Source organism: Scyliorhinus canicula, chromosome 7 (assembly GCF_902713615.1).
Source record: "Scyliorhinus canicula chromosome 7, sScyCan1.1, whole genome shotgun sequence".
Lineage (NCBI taxonomy): Eukaryota > Metazoa > Chordata > Chondrichthyes > Carcharhiniformes > Scyliorhinidae > Scyliorhinus > Scyliorhinus canicula.
Window position 1 is genome coordinate 20,890,325 of NC_052152.1, and position 23,411 is coordinate 20,913,735.

At 44.2% G+C, this 23,411-nt stretch overlaps 1 protein-coding gene across 7 annotated transcripts in view; it reads left to right on the plus strand.

Annotated features, from left to right (window-relative positions):
- ttc3 (tetratricopeptide repeat domain 3) overlaps nucleotides 1-23,411 on the plus strand; it is a 137,000-nt gene that overhangs the window by 82,576 nt on the left and 31,013 nt on the right. For all 7 annotated transcript variants that reach the window (XR_005461199.1, XM_038801482.1, XM_038801486.1 and 4 more), the window contains 5 exons: nucleotides 867-1,022; nucleotides 2,601-3,561; nucleotides 5,491-5,559; nucleotides 20,182-20,331; nucleotides 21,345-21,484. Coding sequence is in view for 6 of the 7 variants with exons in the window: in XM_038801482.1 (XP_038657410.1) it covers nucleotides 867-1,022; nucleotides 2,601-3,561; nucleotides 5,491-5,559; nucleotides 20,182-20,331; nucleotides 21,345-21,484 (1,476 nt within the window). In the remaining variant the exon portion in view is untranslated. The remainder of the gene's footprint in view (nucleotides 1-866; nucleotides 1,023-2,600; nucleotides 3,562-5,490; nucleotides 5,560-20,181; nucleotides 20,332-21,344; nucleotides 21,485-23,411) is intronic.

Consider the following 23,411-nt stretch of genomic DNA (forward strand, 5'->3'; position numbering starts at 1 on the left):
CGACTGAACAGCTTCCACCTCCGCTGCCTTAGATGAATATCTGGCAGGACCAAGTGCAGGAATCCCCAGGTTGTTCACTCTATTGAGTTGGCAGCAACTCCGGAGGCTGGGTCACGTGGATGAGCCAAATGGATGTCGTCTGCATCCCCAAAGACATGCTCTGAGGTGAGCTTGCTTTTGGCACAAGACTTAACAGGTTTCCCATATCTGCAATACAAAGGTGTCGAGTAAGCAAGACCTCAAAGTTAAAGAGGATCGTAGTCAATACTCAAGGAGCCCTTGCTGCTGACTAAAGTGCCTGGAGACAAAAAGTCAGGTAGGGTGTGGAAAAAACAGAGGGCAAAAGCAATAAATAGCCAGGTGGCAGAAAAGAGATGGAACGGAAAAACAATAGTCGACCCTGGACCAATGCTATTTATCTGTTGCAGTTATGGAAGGGACTGCCACTCAGGAATCTACCTTTAGAGCCACAGCAGAGGATGTTTAATCCAGAAATGAGGTACACCCTGGGTGCAGCCCCCCTTCAGAGACAAACGGATGCCATTGGTTGTGCTGTGGCACCTCCAGGCCAGTTTCTGCAGATACTGCCAGCGGTTTCTGCAGCAAAAGAATGTATATTCTTCAGGTTTGTCCATGGTTTGCAGATATCTCCATTTCAGTAAATGAAATTGGTGACTTTATCTGTTTTTCTAATGCAACTAGAATGAAGAAAACTAATTATGGAATGAAACAAAAAGAACTGGCACCAGAAATTTTTCTGAGGTTCCTGTGCACTTGTAATGTGCACGGTACTGTTCTTAATTCATCGGCTAAAGTTACTCATCACTGACTGATACATTAACCTTTCTGGTTATTCTCTCCAATAGTGCCCAAATGAACTCTGCAGTCCCTTTTACGATACCGGAGTACCTTCGTGGTCAGCTCGAGGATTTTGATGATATTTATGATCCTCAGAAATGCGGCAATCATTACCAGCGGGTCCTAGACAATCACCCAGACCCAACACGTGAAAGTCTATATGAGTAAGTATACATTTCTATTGTTTTCTAGGTGGATGCAAGATGTGAAGTGGTATCATATTCACCAATGTTGTGTTTCTAAACCTATTAATGCACTCTGCATTAATATCATAAGCTAACTTGCAGAGCTTTTTAGGGGAATTGTTCTCCAGTAACAGTCTGTAACGTGTGTAAGTGTGAATGTTGGGCCAAGGACAGAGTCGGTCCTGGTCAATATCACGTTCATTTTTCTGGGATCATGGGAGGTGGTGGATAGCAACCAATGCACATGGAACCATCCCCTGACATGATTACATGCAATAAGGAAGCGGTGGCTTAGACTAGTTTATTTTTGTAACAGTAATTTGAATTCTGCATATTATGCATCGGCTGTAGCGTTCCGCATCTAAGATGAGTCGGTATTAACATTCAAAATAAGCAGTGAGCAATTCCCATTCAGTGGTCAGTTTGATATTCTAACACCTATTCAATTGAGACGGAATACAAAAGGACATCCGTTTGTTTAACTCAACTGCAGCATCTAACATTTCTCGATTCATAATGTATGACCTGAAAAGAATACAATTATGCTATTTTAAGTTATTTAGTTTGCTCATTGGATATAGGTTGCACCCTATGAGTCTCCATTTGAGAACAACATAGGGATTGATGAATAAATTGGGAAATGGAAACAAAATGCTGAAAATCTAAAACAAAATGGAACATACTGGAAGTGCGCCAAAATAATACCGAAAATAGTTGGGACTGGGTTCTAATGGCGTCCCACTGAAACATAACCCTACGTTTTGGCAATTTACTTAATAGAGTTCCAGCATTTTAATTTTGCCATTTGTAAAGCAGAAATAGCATACACATAGGCTGGATTCTCCGTAGCCCACCGCCGAAGTAGTGATCGGCGATCAGACGAAGAATGGATTTCGATGCTGGAATCGGAGCCGACGCCGGTCCGCCATGCTCCGCCCCCTCCAAACCAGCATCAGCGTGACACATGCCATTATAACGTCGTTGGCGCGTCATTGGCCGGCCCACCCAAGATGCTCCACCCCCGATCGGCCGGGTTCCTGACGGCACGGACTACGTGTGGTCCCAGCAGCCGGGAACCTGTGTGCCAGCTGCGGACAGTGTCCAGCGGCGCCACACATGGCCGGATCCATGCCACTGGCCGGGGGGGGGGGGGGGGGGGGGGGGGGCTTCTGCTAGTGTTTGGGGGACTGCCGGGGGTGGGCTGTGGGGTCGTGGTTGGCGGGTAGCGTTCACACATGGCCGGTGCAGATCGTTAGCATGCGCGGCCCGGGGCCCAACCATTCTCCGGCCATTATCGCCATGATCCGCAGGAGTTTCACTTAGCGCCGGTGCTAGCCCCTCACGGTACCGGAATCAGTGAGAGGTTCACAACGATTTTCTTGTGAACGTCCAGCGGATTCTCCGTTTGCACCGGCACTTAGCCTCAGAAACAGAGAATCCAGCCCATAGCATTTAACCAACATTAATGCTTCAGGTATAACATTACTGTTCTGTTTTATTTTTCTGTCCCTGGTTTTCTCCCTCCCTGCCTCCAAACCCCATTCTCATTTCTCCTAGCTATTTCGCCCAAATTCTGAATGAGCACGGCCCAATGGAAATCGATGATCCGATGTTAGTTGGCGAGTTTGAAAACTTCCCACCGGAGGCCCAAGAGCTGGTGCGAAATGCAGGTGGTTTGAAATCGTTCCTTATGGAATCACTGCGGTTTGTGATGATTAACAGCCTGATAGGACTGATGAAGCATGCGGTACAATTGAAGAACTTGCCTTTAAACGAAAACCCAGCAACCAGAGGCACCGTGGAATCGGAGAACAACTCAGATGAAGTTTCTAGTGAAAGCTTACGCCCAGTGGCTCATCTCAACCCTACTGCTAAAGAATTTAAACCTGTCTCTCTTCATCAATCATTTTTATCATGTCCGTCAGTTACAACTTCACTAAGTGAAATACAAAATCTTAATCAGCATTTACATTATGATGCTGAACTAGGAATTAATATTTCAACAGATAATATGTATACGAATAGTAATCTATACTCTGATGAATCCATACCAGATAGCCAGAGCTCAAATATCGGCTCATTGGATCATAATGTGGAGGCTAATGATCCATTGGCAGATCATCACTTAAGTGCAGTTGCTTCTGCCTCCCAATCTTCATCAGCTTTCAATCCAACACTCTGTAATGATGTATTATCTAGTCCTATGCACTCTGACATAGAGCAAGGAAGACCTGTTTTTTCAAATCTACCTATTACTAATTATAATTATCAGTTTCAATCCCTTAATTCTCATGGAGGATGTAACCCCATGACAAATAAAATGGAAAATATGACGCTTTCATCTACCAGTGCGAATACAATAGTAATGGACACACTTGAAGAAATACCTCTCAGCGATTTTAAGCCTGAAGACGCTAATGGTGCATCAAGCAAGTTGAGCAGCAAGGTGTCCGATAATACAAGTAGCAATAAGTGTGGGAATAAACGAGGTCCATTACTAAGGACCATTGCAGTACAGGTAAGGCGAATCATTTGTGGATTTTGTCGTTGGTTATTGTAACTGCTTGTTCCGGTTCAACCAGTTAAAAACATTAGGGAAGGGGGAAGTGTTGGGGACATGTCAGCCATAATAACAATGATATGGGGCTGGTTTAGCACAGTGGGCCAAATAGCTTGCTTGTGATGCAGAACAAGACCATCAGCACGGGTTCAATTCCCGTACCAGCCTCCCCGAACAGGCGCCGGAATGTGGCGACTAGGGGCTTTTCACAGTTACTCATTGAAGCCTACTTGTGACAATAAGCGATTATTCTTATTATCCTGCATTATTCTTTGAACCATAAGTCAGCTACCATTTAAAAGAGACGGGGGCAAGGAAATACACATCCCAGAGGTTCAGAAGTAATTTCAAAAATTGCACCGAAAGGAAATCTAATCTTTAAGCAGTGTGTTTTGTTTGTTATCGGTTTTAATTCTGTTGCATTTTTTTTAAAGCATTATTTTTAGGACTAGTTGATAAAATCCTTATGGGACTCGAACTTGCTATTCCAAAATACATGATTCACTATAATATAAAATGGGACAGAAATCAAATGCTAATCACTTCTTAATTCTAGAGCCGGAATTTCCAGATGATTACAGGAGAATTATTATTTCTCCCTTTGACTCTTATCTACTATAGTAGATTTATATAGTAGAGTTATCTACTATCTACAGGGGCTGCCATTACATGCTATGGCTATAGAAACTTCACTGACTTTACTGGGACCAATTCCTTTGGTGTGGTGAGGGGACTGATGAGGGGGGGGGGGGGGGGGGGGGGGGTTGGTGGGGGTGATGGTTTTGTCTGGAACTTCCCAAGCTTACAAGAAACTGCCGGTAAAGAAGGGGGTGTGAATTAGTGGCAGCTGATGCAGCTGGGAGTTAAATGAGCAATTGGGCAGATATAACAAATTAAATAAAATGTGGACTCTGGATCATTCATTAATGAGAATGTCCAAATCACTTAACCGCATGTCTTTCAGGACTTGCTCCACTTCCACAAACATTCAAACCCTCCACTACCGACGAACTTTATCAGCCATATGAACCATATACAAGATGCATTGGAGTAATTTGCCAAGGTTCCTTAGACAGCACCTTCCAAACCCACAACCACTACCATCTATAAAGACAAGAGTAGCAGATACCCCAACACCTGGAGCTTCCCCTCCAAAGTCACTCGCCACCCTGACTTGGAAAGGTATTGCCATTCCTTCTCTGTCGTTGAGGCAAAATCCTGGAACTCCATCCCTAACAGCACTGTAGGTGTACCTACACCCCAGGGACTGCAGCTGTTCATGAAGGCAACTTGCCACCACCTTCTGAAGGGCAACTAGGGATGCGCAATAAATACTGGCCTAACCAGTGATGCCCACATCCCTTAAATTAATTTTTTTTAAACTTGTCAGTTCAAGTCACCATGTTACAAAAAATATATCAATACTTTGAGTATCGTGCACAGAACAGAAATAAGACTGGCTCCAAATGTAAAGGCAATCAGCAATAACCAAAAGTAGAATTCTTTGTGCACAGCCTATTTGGCCCATCAAGTCCACACCAACCCTCTGAAAGAGTACTCTACCTAGGCCCACTCCCCCGCCCTTTACCCATAACCCCCATGCGTTGATCATGGCCAACCAACTCACTGCACATCTTTGGACACTTGAGGCAATTTATCATGGCCAATCCACCTAACCTGCACATCCTTGGACTGTGGGAGGGAACTGGAGCACCTGGATGAAACCCATACAGGCACTGAAAACCTGGATCCCTGGCATGGTGAGAGAGCAGTGCTAACCACCATGCCACTGTGCTGCCTAAAGATTAGAAATTTTTAACTCAAATAACATATCTTCTCAAACAAAATTCAGTTCTGATTTAAAAATATTTTCTGCTTTTGCTGCAGGCTCATCGGGAATCTTTATCTAATGCCAAAATCAATACTGATCCTTTTCAACCATTTGAGAAACAACAGGTAGGTGTTGAAAAAAAAGCTTGCATTTATATAGTGCCTTTTCACAGATTTGGGAGAATCCCAAAACTTCTTGCAACTGTTAGAAAAACGAAGGTAGTTTAAAGGGATTTATATTTGTATTGGTAAACATAGGAAATAAGGTAGAATTTTAAGTGGGTTTAATTTAATATTTCTGTGTTGGAAGGTAAAACCTGGAGTTATATTCATGCTTGTCACAGATGTTTCTATGTGTGGGGGTTGGTTTTAATTCCAGCTGTGATTCTATTGTGCTACAAGTGGGTTATGGTGTAAAGAGTAAATAGAAGTCATTGCTTAGCAACAGCAGGTCGTTTTCCAGAGGGAAGGGCCTTCCTTTGTTCGTGCTTTCAACTGGAAGTCAGAGCAGTTAGGCAATAGGACACTGGGGAGTTAACAGCTCTCAACTGTGCCAGGAGAAGCTGGGAGGACAAGGAAGTTGCAAAGATGCAGGCTTCCTAAGGAACAAAATACAATCCAGATAACCAAGGAGTTGGGACAACAATAATTTCTCAACATGACTAAAGTTAAGTGAACAGAGACCAGGGTATTGTTCAGAAGAATTCAAAGAAAAGTAAACATAGTGTTCTGTGTTAAAGAGACGATTGAAGGAATCAGATTTAATGTGGTTCAGCAGACTTCAGAAGTAAATTAAACACCTGTTGCCATTTTAATACAACCTGGAAATCGAAAGTTAAAGCAAGGTGAACAGCTTATACAGCAATCAAGACAAAGAAATCCAAAAGGAGGCAGTGTAAATCTTGGGCTACATTCGCTGTTAAAAATGGAGTAGAAGCTCTGTTTAAAAGAGTCATTTGTAAAACCTGGAGTGGATTTCAGAATGCAAACACTAACAAAACGCATTATTGTGAGAAGATTTCTGGGAATGGAGTTTAGAATCTCTCGTGTGACAATCGGCTGGGGGAATTCGGAGGAGAAAACCACAGACACTAACTTGGGTTCAGAGCAGTGTGTGTGCATTTGACCACAGCTAACCTGCGTTTAAAAGAGCTTTTTGTTAGTGAGACCGTTGTAGTGTAAAATGGACTTTGTAATCTGTGTAAATCTTAAAATCTGCATGTATTTATTAAGCTACGGGAGGGGTGAAGGAGTGTAGTATTATAATCCAAATTATACATAGAAAATAGGACCAGGAGGAGGCCCTGCGGCCGTTCAAGCCATTCATTATGATCATGACTGATAATCCAACTCTATAGTCTAATCCCGACTTCCCCCATATTCTTTGATCCCCATCGCCCCAAGTGCTATATCTAACTCCTTGAAAACATGCAGTGTTTGGCCTCAACTACTTTCTGTGGTAGCGAATTCCATGGGCTGACCTCTCTTTGATTGAAGATATTTCTCCTCATCTCTGTCTGAAATTTCAGTCAGCTCAGGGGTGGCATTGTTAGTCAAGGACAGTATTACGGTGGCAGAAAGGACGTTTGATGAGGACTCGTCTACTGAGGTAGTATGGGCTGAGGTTAGCAAAGGAAAGGAGAGGTCACCCTATTAGGAGTTTTCTATAGGCCTCCGAAAAGTTCCAGAGATGTAGGGGAAAGGATTGCAAAGATGATTCTGGTAAGGAGCGAAAGTAACGGGGTAGTTGTTATGGGGGACTTTAACTTTCCAAATATTGACTGGAAACGCTATAGATCGAGTACTTTAGATGGGTCCATTTTTGTCCATTGTGTGCAGGAGGGTTTCCTGACACAGTATGTAGATAGGCCAACAAGAGGTGAGGCCACATTGGATTTGGTATTGGGTAATGAACCAGGACAGGTGCTAGATTTGGAGGTAGGTGAGCACTTTGGTGATAGTGACCACAATTCAGTTACGTTTACTTTAGCGATGGAAAGGGATAGGTATATACCGCAGGGCAAGAGTTATTGCTGGGGGAAAGGTAATTATGATGCGATGAGGCAAGACTTAGGATGCATAGGATGGGGAAGGAAACTGCAGGGGATGGGTACAATTGAAATGTGGAGCTCGTTCAAGGAACAGCTACTGCGTGTCCTTGATAAGTATGTACCTGTCAGGTAGGGAGGAAGTGGTCGAGCGAGGGAACCGTGGTTTACTAAAATAGTTGAATCACTTGTAAAGAGGAAGAAGGAGGCTTATGTAAAGATGAGACGAGAAGGTTCAGTTAGGGCGCTCAAGAGTTACAAGTTAGCTAGGAAGGACCTAAAGAGAGAGCTAAGAAGAACCAGGAGGTGACATGAGAAGTCTTTGGCAGGTAGGATCAAGGATAACCCTAAAGCTTTCTATAGGTATGTCAGGAATAAAAGAATGACTAGGGTAAGAGTAGGGCCAGTCAAGGACAGTAGTGGGAAGTTATGCGTGGAGTCCGAGGAGATAGGAGAGGTGCTAAATGAATATTTTTAGTCAGTATTCACGCAGGAAAAAGACAATGTTGTCGAGGAGAATACTGAGATACAGGCTACGAGACTAGTAGGGCTTGATGTTCATAAGGAGGAGGTGTTAGCAATTCTGGAAAGTGTGAAAATAGATAAGTCCCCTGGGCCGGATGGAATTTATCCTAGGATTCTCTGGGAAGCTAGGAAGGAGGTTGCTGAGCCTTTGGCTTTGATCTTTCTGTCGACATTGTCTACAGGAATAGTGCCAGAAGACTGGAGGATAGAAAATGTTGTCCCCTTGTTCAAGAGGGGGAGTAGAGACAACCCCGGTAACTATAGACCAGTGAGCCTTACTTCTGTTGTGGGCAAAGTCTTGGAAAGGTTTATAAGAGATAGGATTTATAATCATCTGGAAAGGAATAATTTGATTAGGGATAGTCAACACGGTGAGATCTTGGTGTCCATGTACATAGATCCCTGAAAGTTGCCACCCAGGTTGATAAGAGTTGTTAAGAAGGCGTACGGTGTGTTAGCTTTTATTGGCAGAGGGATTGAGTTTCGGAGCCATGAGATCATTTTGCAGCTGTACAAAACTCTGGTGCGGCCGCATTTGGAGTACCAGTTCTGGTCGCCGCATTATAGGAAGGATGTGGAAGCATTGGAAAGGGAAAGAGGAGATTTACCAGGATGTTGCCTGGTATGGAGGGAAGATCTTATGAGGAAAGACTGAGGGACTTGAGGCTGTTTTCATTAGAGAGAAGAAGGTCAAGAGGTGACTTAATTGAGGCATACAAGATGATCAGAGGATTAGATAAGGTGGACAGTGAGAGCCTTTTTCCTCGGATGGTGATGGCTAGCACGAGGGGGCATAGCTTTAAATTGAGGGGAGATAGATATAGGACAGATGTCAAAGGTAGGTTCTTTACTCAGAGAGTAGTAAGGGCGTGGAATAACCTGCTGTAACAGTAGTGGACTCGCCAACATTAAGGGCATTTAAATGGTCATTGGATAAACATATAGGTGATAAGGGAATAGTGTAGATGGGCTTTAGAGTGGTTTCACAGGTCGGCGCAACATCAAGGGCCGAAGGGCCTGTACTGCGCTGTAATGTTCTATGAAATGGTCTACTCCGCATCCTCAGACTCTGTCCCCTAGTTCTGAACACCCCATCATCGGGACCATTCTTCTTGCATCTACCCTGTCTAGTCCTGTTACAATTTTATAGGTTTTTATAGGTTTCTGTGAGATCCCCACTCATTCTTCTGAACTCCAGTGAATACAATTCTAACTGACTCAATCTCTCTCATATGTCAGTCCTGCCATCCCAGGAATCAGTCTGGGACCCTAGAGCAAGAACATCCTTCCTCCGATAAGGAGACCGAAACTGAACTTAATATTCCAGATGTGGCCTCACCAAGGCCAACATACCATTTGCCGCCTTTACTGCCTACTGCACCTGCATGCTTACCTTTAGCGACTGGTGTATTAGGACACCTAGGTCTTGTCGTACATTCCCCTCTCCTAACCTATGGCCATTCAGATAATAATCTGCCTTCCTGTCTTTGCTACCAAAGTGGATAACCTCACGTTTATCCAAATTATACTGCATCTGCCATTCATTTGCCACTCAACTTGTCCAAATCACACTGACTGATCTCTGCATCCTCGTCATAGCTCCCTCTCTCACCCAGCTTTGAAAATTTCGAGAAATTACATTTAGTACCCTCTTCTAAACTCATGTTCAGTAAATGTTTTTTCCCTTGTGGTTAGAACTAATTAGCGGTCCTGTGACTCTGTTCCTTCACGTTATATAGAAAAGAATAAAAGTTAAGGTCTGAGACAGGGTTCCATTCTGGGATCTTGCCGTTCAATTATACCATCAACTGGGATCGTAGCACAACCAATGAATTACTTTTGGATCATGGTGGCCAATTTGCATGCAAGCATGATCTCAGAAACAGCAATGAGATAAAGGAGTAGATAACTAGTTTTTTATTAGTAGTAGGTTTTTTTTTTTTTTTTTTGCGCTGAGTGCTGAGCTTGTGGCATTTGAGTGCTACAGTGAGAGTTTGGTGACTGAGGGAGTATAAGGGTTATTTAAAGTCTAGTATTTCTTTTATTTAGTTAATTAACTTAAAAGTTGCTGTTTGGTCTATAAGAAGGTGAATTTTGAATCAGCTTTAAACAAGGTTCTACTTGGACTCACTTGCAGCTGGAGCTTGTTAATTAGTTAATTGCATTAGGCCAGTTTTTAGAAGCTAGAGTCACAGTATAAATAGGGGCTAGATACAGTGCAGACTTTGTTTGCACTGAGTGCTGAGCTTGTGGCATTTGAGTGCTACAGTGAGAGTTTGGTGACTGAGGGAGTATAAGGGTTATTTAAAGTCTAGTATTTCTTTTATTTAGTTAATTAACTTAAAAGTTGCTGTTTGGTCGATAAGAAGGTGAATTTTGAATCAGCTTTAAACAAGGTTCTACTTGGACTTACTTGCAGCTGGAGCTTGTTAATTAGTTAATTGCATTAGGCCAGTTTTTTAGAAGCTAGTGTCACAGTATAAATAGGGGCTAGATACAGTGCAGACTTTGTTTGCACTGAGTGCTGAGCTTGTGGCATTTGAGTGCTACAGTGAGAGTTTGGTGACTGAGGGAGTATAAGGGTTATTTAAAGTCTAGTATTTCTTTTATTTAGTTAATTAACTTAAAAGTTGCTGTTTGGTCTATAAGAAGGTGAATTTTGAATCAGCTTTAAACAAGGTTCTACTTGGACTTACTTGCAGCTGGAGCTTGTTAATTAGTTAATTGCATTAGGCCAGTTTTTAGAAGCTAGAGTCACAGTATAAATAGGGGCTAGATACAGTGCAGACTTTGTTTGCACTGAGTGCTGAGCTTGTGGCATTTGAGTGCTACAGTGAGAGTTTGGTGACTGAGGGAGTGCTGAGCTTGTGGCATTTGAGTGCTACAGTGAGAGTTTGGTGACTGAGGGAGTGCTGAGCTTGTGGCATTTGAGTGCTACAGTGAGAGTTTGGTGACTGAGGGAGTGCTGAGCTTGTGGCATTTGAGTGCTACAGTGAGAGTTTGGTGACTGAGGGAGTTAGGTGAGGAGGGAGTAAGGTACTCCTTTCATTTAATTTCCTATATTTATCAAAGAGCGTGAAGGGAACCAGGAGTTTAGAGTACAGCTGACTGGGAGCAGAGCCGGAGGGCGGAGGTCCAGTTGGTCCACAGGGCAGCTAATTCTGTAAAGTAAGAGGGGATGGAGGCTAGGGCAGTTGCATGCTCCTCCTGTAGGATGTGGGTGGTGAGGGATACCACTGGTGTCCCTGCTGACTATACCTGCGGGAAGTGCACCCAACTCCAGCTCCTCAGAGACCGTGTTAAGGTACTGGAGCTGGAGCTGGATGAACTTCGGATCATCCGGGAGGCAGAGGGGGTCATAGAGAAGAGTTACAGGGAGGTAGCCACACCAAAGGTACTGGACAAGAGTAGCTGGGTTACAGTCAGGGGAAAGAAAACTAACAGGCAGACAGTGCAGGGATCCCTCGTGGCCATTCCCCTTCAAAACAAGTATACCGTTTTGGATGCTGTTGGGGGAGATGACCTACCGGGGGAAGGCCCCAGCGGCCAGGTCTCTGGCACTGAGTCTGGCTCTGGGGCTCAGAAGGGAAGGGGGGAGCATAGAAAAGCAATAGTAATAGGAGATTCAATGGTTAGGGGAATAGATAGGAGATTCTGTGGTCGCGAGCGAGACTCCCGAAAGGTATGTTGCCTCCCGGGTGCCAGGGCCAGGGATGTCTCTGATCGTGTCTTCAGGATCCTGAAGGGGGAGGGTGAGCAGCCAGAAGTCGTGGTGCACATTGGTACCAACGATGTAGGTAGGAAAAAGGGTGTGGAGGTAATAAACAAGTTTAGGGAGTTAGGCTGGAAGTTAAGGGCCAGGACAGACAGAGTTGTCATCTCTGGTTTGTTGCCGGTGCCACGTGATAGCGAGGCTAGGAATAGGGAGAGAGTGCAGTTGAACACGTGGCTGCAGGAATGGTGTAGGAGGGAGGGCTTCAGGTATTTGGATAATTGGAGCGCATTCTGGGGAAGGTGGGACCTGTACAAGCAGGACGGGTTGCATCTGAACCAGAGGGGCACCAATATCCTGGGGGGGAGGTTTTCTAGTACTCTTCGGGAGGGTTTAAACTAATTTGGCAGGGGAATGGGAACCGGATCTGTAGTCCAGCAACTAAGGTAGACGATAGTCAGGACGCCAAAGCACGTAGTGATGCAGTGGGGAAGGTAACAATGACAAAGGAGAGTACTTGCAGGCAAGGAGATGGGATGAAGTGTGTATACTTTAATGCAAGAAGCATCAGGAATAAGGTGGGTGAACTTAAGGCATGGATCGGTACTTGGGACTACGATGTGGTGGCCATCACGGAAACTTGGATAGAAGAGGGCCAGAAATGGTTGTTGGAGGTCCCTGGTTATAGATGTTTCAACAAGATTAGGGAGGATGGTAAAAGAGGTGGGGGGGGTGGCATTGTTAATTAGAGATAGTATAACAGCTGCAGAAAGGCAGTTCGAGGGGGATCTGCCTACTGAGGTAATATGGGTTGAAGTTAGAAATAGGAAAGGAGCAGTCACCTTGTTGGGAGTGTTCTATAGGCCCCCCAATAGCAGCAGAGATGTGGAGGAACAGATTGGGAAACAGATTCTGGAAAGGTGCAGAAGTCACAGGGTAGTAGTCATGGGCGACTTCAACTTCCCAAACATTGAGTGGAAACTCTTTAGATCAAATAGTTTGGATGGGGTAGTGTTTGTGCAGTGTGTCCAGGAAGCTTTTCTAACACAGTATGTAGATTGTCCGACCAGAGGGGAGGCCATATTGGATTTAGTACTTGGTAATGAACCAGGGCAGGTGATAGATTTGTTAGTGGGGGAGCATTTTGGAGGTAGTGACCACAATTCTGTGACTTTCACTTTAGTAATGGAGAGGGATAGGTGCGAGCAACAGGGCAAGGTTTATAATTGGGGGAAGGGTAAATACAATGCTGTCAGACAAGAATTGAAGTGCAGAAGTTGGGAACATAGGCTGTCAGGGAAGGACACAAGTGAAATGTGGAACTTGTTCAAGGATCAGGTACTGCGTGTCTTTGATATGTATGTCCCTGTCAGGCAGGGAAGAGATGGTCGAGTGAGGGAACCATGGTTGACAAGAGAGGTTGAATGTCTTGTTAAGAGGAAGAAGGAGACTTATGTAAGGCTGAAGAAACAAGGTTCAGACAGTGCGCTGGAGGGATACAAGATAGCCAGGAGGGAACTGAAGAAAGGGATTAGGAGAGCTAAGAGAGGGCATGAAAAATCTTTGGCGGGTAGGATCAAGGAAAACCCCAAGGCCTTTTACACATACATGAGAAATATGAGAATGACTAGAGTGAGAGTAGGTCCGATTAAGGACAGTAGCGGGAGATTGTGTATTGAGTCTGAAGAGATAGGAGAGGTCTTGAACAAGTATTTTTCTTCAGTATTTACAAATGAGAGGGGCCATATTGTTGGAGAGGACAGCGTGAAGCAGACTGATAAGCTTGAGGAGATACTTGTCAGGAAGGAAGATGTGTTGCGCGTTTTGAAAAACTTGAGGATAGACAAGTCCCCCGGGCCTGACGGGATATATCCAAGGATTCTATGGGAAGCAAGAAATGAAATTGCAGAGCCGTTGGCAATTATCTTTTCGTCCTCGCTGTCAACAGGGGTGGTACCAGAGGATTGGAGAGTGGCGAATGTCGTGCCCCTGTTCAAAAAAGGGAATAGGGATAACCCTGGGAATTACAGGCCAGTTAGTCTTACTTCGGTGGTAGGCAAAGTAATGGAAAGGGTACTGAGGGATAGGATTTCTGAGCATCTGGAAAGGCATTGCTTGATTAGGGATAGTCAGCACGGATTTGTGAGGGGTAGGTCTTGCCTTACAAGTCTTATTGAATTCTTTGAGGAGGTGACCAAGCATGTGGATGAAGGTAAAGCAGTGGATGTAGTGTACATGGATTTTAGTAAGGCATTTGATAAGGTTCCCCATGGTAGGCTTATGCAGAAAGTAAGGAGGCATGGGATAGTGGGAAATTTGGCCAGTTGGATAACAAACTGGCTAACCGATAGAAGACAGAGAGTTGTGGTGGATGGCAAATATTCAGCCTGGAGCCCAGTTATCAGTGGCGTACCGCAGGGATCAGTTCTGGGTCCTCTGCTGTTTGTGATTTTCATTAACGACTTGGATGAGGGAGTTGAAGGGTGGGTCAGTAAATTTGCAGATGATACGAAGATTGGTGGAGTTGTGGATAGTGAGGAGGGCTGTTGTCGGCTTCAAAAAGACATAGATAGAATGCAGAGCTGGGCTGAGAAGTGGCAGATGGAGTTTAACCCTGACAAGTGTGAGGTTGTCCATTTTGGAAGGACAAATCTGAATGCGGAATACAGGGTTAATGGTAGGGTTCTTGGCAATGTGGAGGAGCAGAGAGATCTTGGGGTCTATGTTCATTGTTCTTTGAAAGTTGCCACTCAAGTGGATAGAGCTGTGAAGAAGGCCTATGGTGTGCTAGCGTTCATTAGCAGAGGGATTGAATTTAAGAGCCGTGAGGTGATGATGCAGCTGTACAAAACCTTGGTCAGGCCACATTTGGAGTACTGTGTGCAGTTCTGGTCACCTCATTTTAGGAAGGATGTGGAAGCTTTGGAAAAGGTGCAAAGGAGATTTACCAGGATGTTGCCTGGAATGGAGAGTAGGTCATACGAGGAAAGATTGAGGGTGCTAGGCCTTTTCTCATTAGAACGGAGAAGGATGAGGGGCGACTTGATAGAGGTTTATAAGATGATCAGGGGAATAGATAGAGTAGACAGTCAGAGACTTTTTCCCCGGGTGGAACACACCATTACAAGGGGACATAAATTTAAGATAAATGGTGGAAGATATAGAGGGGATGTCAGAGGTAGGTTCTTTACCCAGAGAGTAGTGGGGGCATGGAATGCACTGCCTGTGGTAGTAGTTGAGTCGGAAAATTTATGGACCTTCAAGCGGCTATTGGATAGGTACTTGGATTAGGGTAGAATAAGGGAGTGTAGGTTAACTTCTTAAGGGCAGCACGGTAGCATTGTGGATAGCACAATTGCTTCACAGCTCCAGGGTCCCAAGTTCGATTTCGACTTGGGTCACTGTCTGTGTGGAGTCTGCACATCCTCCCCGTGACTGCGTGGGTTTCCTCCGGGTACTCCGGTTTCCTCCCACAGTCCAAAGATGTGCAGGTTGGGTGGATTGGCCATGACAAATTGTCCAAAATTCTATGATTAACCTAGGACAAAAGTTCGGCGCAACATCGTGGGCCGAAGGGCCTGTTCTGTGCTGTATTTCTCTATCTCTATAACCTGTTTTCTTGATGTTAGTTGAGGGATGAACCCTGCTTTGGAAATGGTTGGAAAATATTTTCCTTGCAGTCTCAATAAACATGCGAATTAGGAGCAGGTGTGGGCCATTCAGCCACCCAGGCCATTCAGTGAGATTATGGCCTCAACTCCACATTCCGTTTTTGGTTTAATGTGTCACCTAGAAGACAAACTCTCCAACAGTGAGAGTGCTGACTTCCCTCAGTACTACACTGAAGTATCAGCCTGGATTATGTGCTCAAGTCTCTGGATGAGACTTGAAACCATGATTTTCTGAGCTCAAGGTGAGAGTCTAACTACATGTTGCACGATTCCAACACCTATACCATACGAGCTGCTAAATAACCTAGAGTCATCGATGTTTATAGCGTGGAAACAGGCCCTTGGGCCCAGCTGGTCCCTGCCTCCCAGTTTCTATTACTAAGCGAGTCCCAGTTGCCTGCATTTGGCCCATATCCCTTTATACGCTCCCTGCCCATGTAACTGTCGAACTGCTTTATAGAGCTTGATAATAAATCTAATCATTTGTTGTTTGGTGTCATCAATCGAGTTTACACCATTTGGAGTATTGTAAGCAGTTTTGGACCCCGTATCTAAGGAAGGATATGCTGGCCTTGGAAAGGGTCCAGAGGAGGTTCACAAAGGCAGAGAAAAAGCAGGAAGGCAGTGCAGGTGTCCCCTGCGGTCATCTCCCTCCAAAACAGGTATACCGTTTTGGATACTGTTGGGTGAGATGGCTCACCAGGGGAAGGCAGCAGTAGTCAGCTTCATGGCACCGTGGCTGGCTCTGCTGTACAGAAGGGCGGGAAAAGAGTGGAAGGGTTATAGTCATAGGTAATTCAATTGTAAGGGGAGTAGATAGGTGGTTCTGTGGTCGAAGACGAAGCTCCTGAATGGTATGGTGCCTCCCAGGTGCACGGGTCAGGGATGTCTCTGATCTGCTGCAGAACATTCTGAAGGGGGAGGGTGAACAGCCAGTTGTCGTGGTGCATATAGGCACCAATGATATAGATAAAAAATGGGATGAGGGACTACAAGCAGAATTTAGGAAGTTAGGAGCCAAATTAAAAAGTCGCACCTCAGAGGTAGTAATTTCAGGATTGCTACCAGTGCCATGTGATAGAGTAGAAATGAAAGAATAGGCAGGATGAATGCATGGCTTGAGAGATGGTGCAGGAGGGAGCGGTTCAGATTTTTGGGACATTGGGACCGGTTCTGGGGGAGGTGTGACTACTACAAATTGGACGGTCTACACCTGGGCCGGACTGGAACCAATGTCCTTGGGGGTGCTTTTGCTAACGCTGTTGGGGAGGGTTTAAACGAATGTGGCAGGGGGATGGGAACCAAATGAAGTTAGTGGACAGTAAGGAGGTAGTAACTAAAGCCTGTAAGGAACTAGATCATGAAGTCAGCGTGACTAAGGGGAAGAGTAGGCAGGGAGCAGATGATGACCGCAAAGGTACTGGTGGTCTGAGATACATTTGTTTTAATGCAAGAAGTGTAGTAGGTAAGGCAGATGAACATAGAACAGTACAGCACAGAACAGGCCCTTCGGCCCTCGATGTTGTGCCGAGCAATGATCACCCTACTTAAACCCACGTAACCCGTATATCCGTAACCCAACAATCCCCCCTTTAACCTTATACTACGGGCAATTTAGCATGGCCAATCCACCTAACCCGCACATCTTTGGACTTCGGGCTTGGATTAGTACCTGGGCGTATAGTGTTTTTGCTATTACTGAGACTTGGTTGAGGGAAGGGCGTGATTGGCAACTAAATATCCCAGGATATCGATGCTTCAGGTGGATAGAGAGGGAGGTAAAAGGGGTGGAGAAGTTGCATTACTGGTCAGAGAGGATATCACAGCTATGCTGAAGGAGGGCACTCTGGAGGACTCGAGCAGTATGCGATATGGGCAGAGCTCAGAAATAGGAAGAGTGCGGTAACAATGTTGGGGCTGTACTACAGAACTCCCAACAGCGAGCGTGAGATTGAGATACAAATATGTAAACAGATTATGGAAAGATGTAGGAGCAACAGGGTGGTGGTGATAGGAGATTTTAATTTGCCCACCATTGACTGGGATACACTTCGTGTCAACGGTCTAGATGGAGCAGAATTTGTAAGGAGCATCCAGGGGGGTTTTCTAGAGCAGTATGTAAATAGTCCAACTCGGGAAGGGGCCACACTGGACATGGTGTTGGGGAATGAGCCCGGCCAGGTGGTTGAAGTTTCAGTAGGGGATTACTTTGGGAATAGTGATCACCATTCCGTAAGTTTTAGAATACTCATGGACAAAGACGAGAGTGGTCCTAAAGGAAGAGTGCTAAATTGGGGGAAGGCCAACTATACCAAAATTCGGCAGGAGCTGGGGAATGTGGATTGGGAGCAGCCTTTTATTCATATATAAGGAGCAAGAGAGTAACTAGAGAAAGGGTTGGCCCACTTGAGGACAAAGGAGGAAAGTTATGTGTGGAGTCAGAGAAAATGGGTGAGATTCTTAACGAGTACTTTTCATCGGTATTCACCGAGGAGAGGGACATGACGGATGTTGAGGTTAGGGATAGATGTTTGATTACTCTAGGTCAAGTCGGCATGAGGAGGGAGGATGTGTTGGGTATTCTAAAAGGCATTAAGGTGGACAAGTCCCCAGGCCCGGATGGGATCGATCCCAGGTTACTGAGGGAAGTGAGAGGAACTAGCTGGGGCCTTAACAGATATCTTTGCAGCATCTTTGAATACGGGTGAGGTCCCGGAGGACTGGAGAATTGCTAATGTTGTCCCCTTGTTTAAAAAGGGTAGCAGGGATAATCCAGGTAGTTACAGACCGGTGAGCCTGATGTCAGTGGTAGGGAAGCTGCTGGAGAAGATACTGAGGGACAGGATCTATTCCCATTTGGAAGAAAATGAGCTTATCAGTGATAGGAAATATGGTTTTGTGTAGGGAAGGTCATGTCTTACCAACTTAATAGAATTCTTTGAGGAAGTGACAAAGTTTATTGATGAGAGAAGGGCTGTAGATGTCATATACATGGACTTCAGTAAGGCATTTGATAAGGTTCCCCATGGTAGGCTGATGGAGAAAGTGAAGTCTCATGGGGTCCAGGGTGTACTAGCTAGATGGATAAAGAACTGGCTGGGCAACAGGAGACAGAGAGTAGTAGTGGAAGGGAGTTTCTCAAAATGGAGAACTGTGACTAGTGGTGTTCCACAGGGATCCGTCCTGGGACCACTGTTGTTTGTGATATACATAAATGATCTGGAGGAAGGTATAGGTGGTCTGATTAGCAAGTTTGCAGATGACACTAAGATTGGTGGAATAGCAGATAGTGAAGGGGACTGTCAGAGAATACAGCAGAATATAGATAGATTGGAGAGTTGGGCGGAGAAATGGCAGATGGAGTTCAATCCGGGCAAAAGCGAGGTGATGCATTTTGGAAGATCCAATTCAACAGCGAACTATACGGTGAATGAAAAGCCCTGGGTGTTCAGGTCCATAGTACCCTGAAGGTGACTGCGCAGGTTGATGGAGTGGTAAAGAAGGCAGACAGCATGCTTTCCTTCTTCGGAAGGGGTATTGAGTACAAGAGTTGGCAGGTCATGTTACAGTTGTATAGGACTTTGGTTCAGCCACACTTGGAATATGATGTACAGTTCTGGTCGCCACATTACCAAAAGGATGTGGATGCTTTGGTGAAGGTGCAGAGGAGGTTCACCAGGATGTTGCCTGGTATGGAGGGTGCTAGCTATGAAGAGAGGTTGAGTAGATTAGGATTATTTTCATTAGAAAGACAGAGGTTGAAGGGGGGCCTCATTGAGGTCTACAAAATCATGAGGGGTATAGACAGGGTGGATAGCAAAAAGCTTTTTCCCAAAGTGGGGGACTCAATTACTAGGGGTCACAAGTTCAAGATGAGAGGGGAAACGTTTAAGGGAGATGTGCGTGGAAAGTTCTTTACGCAGAGGGTGGTGGGTGCCTGGAACGCATTGCCGGCGGAGGTGGTAGAGGCAGGTACGATAGCCGCATTTAAGATGTGTTTAGACAGATACATGAATGGGCAGGGAGCAGAGGGAAACAGATCCTTAGAAAATAGGCAACAGTTTTAGATAGAGGATCTGGATCGGTCAGGCTTGAAGGGCCGAAGGGCCTGTTTCTGTGCTGTAATTTTTCTTTGTTCTTTCTTTGTTCTTTGTTCACAAGAATGATCCCTAAAATTAAGAGCTTGCAGTATGAGGAACGGTTGAGGACTCTGGGTCTGTACTCGTTGGAGTTTAGAAGGATATGGGGGGAATCTTATTGAAACTGACAGGATACTGTGAGGCCTGGATAGAGTGGATGTGGAGAGGATGTTTCCACTTGTAGGAAAAACTAGAACCAGAGGACACCATCTCAGACTAAAGGAACGATCCTTTAAAACGGAGATGAGGATGGATTTCTTCAGCCAGAAGGTGGTGAATCTGTGGAACACTTTGCCTTTATCTCATTGCTGTTTCTGAGATCATGCTTGCGTGCAAATTGGCCACCATGATCCCAAAGTAATTCATTGGTTGTGTTACGATCCCAATTGATGTTATGATTGAACGGCAAGATCCCAGAAAGGAACCCTGGCTCAGACCTTAACTTTTATTCTTTTCTATATAACGTGGAGGCCAAGTCACTGGGTGTCTTTAAGACAGAGATAGATAGGTTCTTGATTAATATGGGGATCAGGGGTTAGGGGGAGAAGACTGGAGAATGGGGATGAGAAAATATCAGCCATGATTGAATGGCGGAGCAGACTCGATGGGCCCAGTGCATAATTCTGCTCCTATGTCTTATGGTCTTATAACAGGGTGATATTTTGAGGATTGAGAAAGAGCACAATGTTCTGCAGAAGCAGCTGCAAGAAGCAGAAGAAAAATACGACCAGCTTGCGGTTCGCAGCACCAACGAAATTGCTGCACTTGAAGAAAAGATGTCTGCATTCATAAAGAAAAATGAGGTACTTGCAGAATTCTTCTACCTAGAATTGGAATTTTAAAACACGCATCTGCAACCACAACATTAGCAAATCTATGCTGGATTGCTTCCTCCTGCCTGCTGTGTCAATTATGTCTCAGTTTTGCACCTCCACTCCTTGGCCTGTACTGTTCTAATTAATTTCACGTCTATTTCCTAAATTGTCCTTTGTTTTTGTTTCAATTTCAACTTGAAATAAAAATATATTGCGTTAAAAATTGATTATGGACCATTTTAATATTGGGTCTGAATTATATCTGCAGACTGTGCTGAAAATGTCCCCCCTGCATTTGAACATTGTTTACCTCAAGCCTGTACAATAGATCTTAAATTCCTGAAGTAGATTTTAAATATGATGGTGTAAAGCCACCTGATTTTACATTACTGTTAAAGTCAGTAGATATTAAAAAAAAGTTAAAAAAAAAGCAATATTAAAAATGGGCTGTAAATTTGCTATAATCAGTTTTACACTATTGCATAGCACTATTGGGGGCAGCACGGTGGCACAGTGGTTAGCACTGCTGCCTCACAGCTCCAGAGTCCCGGGTTCAATTCCGGCCTCATGTGACTGTGGAGTTTGCACTTCCTCCCCGTGTATGCGTGGGTTTCCTCCGGGTGCTCCGGTTTTCTCCCATTGTCCAAAGATGTGCAGGTTAGGTGGATTGGCCATGCTAAATTGCCCCTTAGCGTCCAAAAGGTTAGGTAGGGTTACTGGGTTAAGGAATAGGGTGGAGACGTGGGCTTAAGTAGAGTACTGTTTCCAAGGGCAGGTGCAGACTCGAGGGGCCGAATGGCCTTCTGTACTGTAAGTTCTGTGACACATAGTGTTTAAAATCTACCCTTGTGTGCAGAACCATGAGCAGTCAACTAATAAAATATTATAAAATCTTGTATATAGAATGAACTGCCTGTTACTTGTTACCTGTATCAATTTAAAAATGCACTTGGTAGACAAAGCATTTTGAAGATGTGCTAATTTAGAAAGTCTCTCCGCAGCTGCTAAAATCTGAGCTTGACTTGCTACGCCAAGACCTGGAGAGTGAAATCAAGAAAAGTCAGCAAGAAAAGCGAGAAAATAATGAAAACTTAAAGATACCCAAATCAAAAGTTAAATCTCTTGCTGATCTCAATGTAATGTAAGTAAAAATTTTGATCTAAGATTTGCATAGCGTTTTGCTGACATGAGGCATAGTGAAGCTAGCTGATTTATCTGTACCTGTATGGACTAATTGCATACTTGACAGAAACTGTATTCTCTCCTTGCATTGAGAAGGAAGAGCCCTTGTTTTTGTAGCCTTGGAGGTTTCTAGATGAGTATTACACATTTAGTTTTCTACACATGGATTGAGACCTATTAAGTTCTCAAAATTGTTAAAATAAATTACAACGTTGCTTCAACCAGATTAATCACAAAAACAAAACGTTCCGATGTCATCAGAAGTACATTTCAAAATTCGGTCTAAGCAGGGAAGTCAGGTAGAAAATTTTCTTGGAAAGAGTTTCATTTTAAAAAATATATTTAGAGTATCCAATTCATGTTTTCCAATTGAGGGCAATTTAGCATGACCTATCCACCTAGCCTACACATCTTTGAGTTGTGGGGGCGATACCCATGCAAACACGGAGAATCTGCAAACTCCACATTTGCACAGTGACCCAGAGTCGGAATCGAGCCTGCAACCTCGGCACCGTGAGGCAGCAGGGCTTCATGGAAAGAATAACAGGTTTAAAGAATATTACAGAGAAAGCTATTGCAGTGATTATTAGCGTACTTCAGGGTTCAGGAGACGATTGGATCTCTTTCTGGAGCAGAGCAAAATTATATTCGGTTATATTGAGAAGGTGGATAGCGACAGACTTATTGGACCGAGTGTCCTTTGCTGTTTCAAAACATTATTTGTATCTCTTATGACTAAGGCTCATGGGGAATCAGAATAGTACCCGATTACCTCACCAATATCAGTAAAAATGATGGTATAAATGTAAGATCTTAGAAGGTGGAATTATTTTCAATAGGCCTGTGAAGTAATCGTGTCACAGATAGGGGAGAGAGGAAAATATGAACTTCCTATTTTCTCACCATAAGCAGAGGTGTTTTAATTTTTGAAACCAGCTCTGGCATGTTTCCCCAAACCTTCTGCGAGGTCAATTTGTAAAGTGACTCGCAGCAAACTTTATTTAAAGTTAAAACAGAAGTATAGTTTATTCATACGTTGAAACCAAGAAGATGGTTGCATCTTCACACACATACACAATAAGAAGACAGGAATGAGGAGTTTGAACCACAGATGAATATCTGTTCACATGGTTGCCAGAGTTCAGAAAGTCAAAGTTCAGTGAGGGTTCCTTCATGGAAGAATTATAGTTCTGGCAGGTTACGCTAGCTGAAGCAGGAATTGCATAATTCCTTTAAAGTTGATGCAGTGAGATGAGGTTGGTGTGCCAGCAGTTGATGGCAGGAATATTCCAGCGAAGCAGGCTTTGAGGAGGTTTAGACCTGATGCAGGCTGTTAAATCATCCTGGAATCATGGTGTGATATTTTCTGATTGGAAGTTAATCAGTCGACTGAGTAGAAATGTAATATTAAAACTTTCCAAAGACCAGAAGCTTGAGTCATGTGATGCCCATTAACGAATCAGTTGCAGGCTAATGAGCCATTTCCATGCCTCTGGTCAAAATTCATTGTTTACTTTAGGAGATAGATGGTGGCTATTAGCACCTCTACAAGTGCAACATGTTTTGATTGCTCTCCCTTTGTTATAGGACCAGGCTTGGGGAGGGGGGGGAACAGATAATCTGCTGATCTCTGGTTTCGTTGATTGTAATGTGTTCTCACAACGAGTGGTGTGAGATTCCACAAGGCCAAGTGTTGAGCTTTTGTCCTGTAATTGCTGTTGACAATTTCCAAAAACTTTAGCCAGCTTGTGAATCATGCGACCTGTAGCAACAAAGTTCATTTTTTAAATAAGCGTAAATAGTAAGGCTTGAATAAAATAGTTTATAATACCATAAGAAATAGGGACAGAAGTAGGCCATTCATCCCATCAAGTCTGCTCTATTAT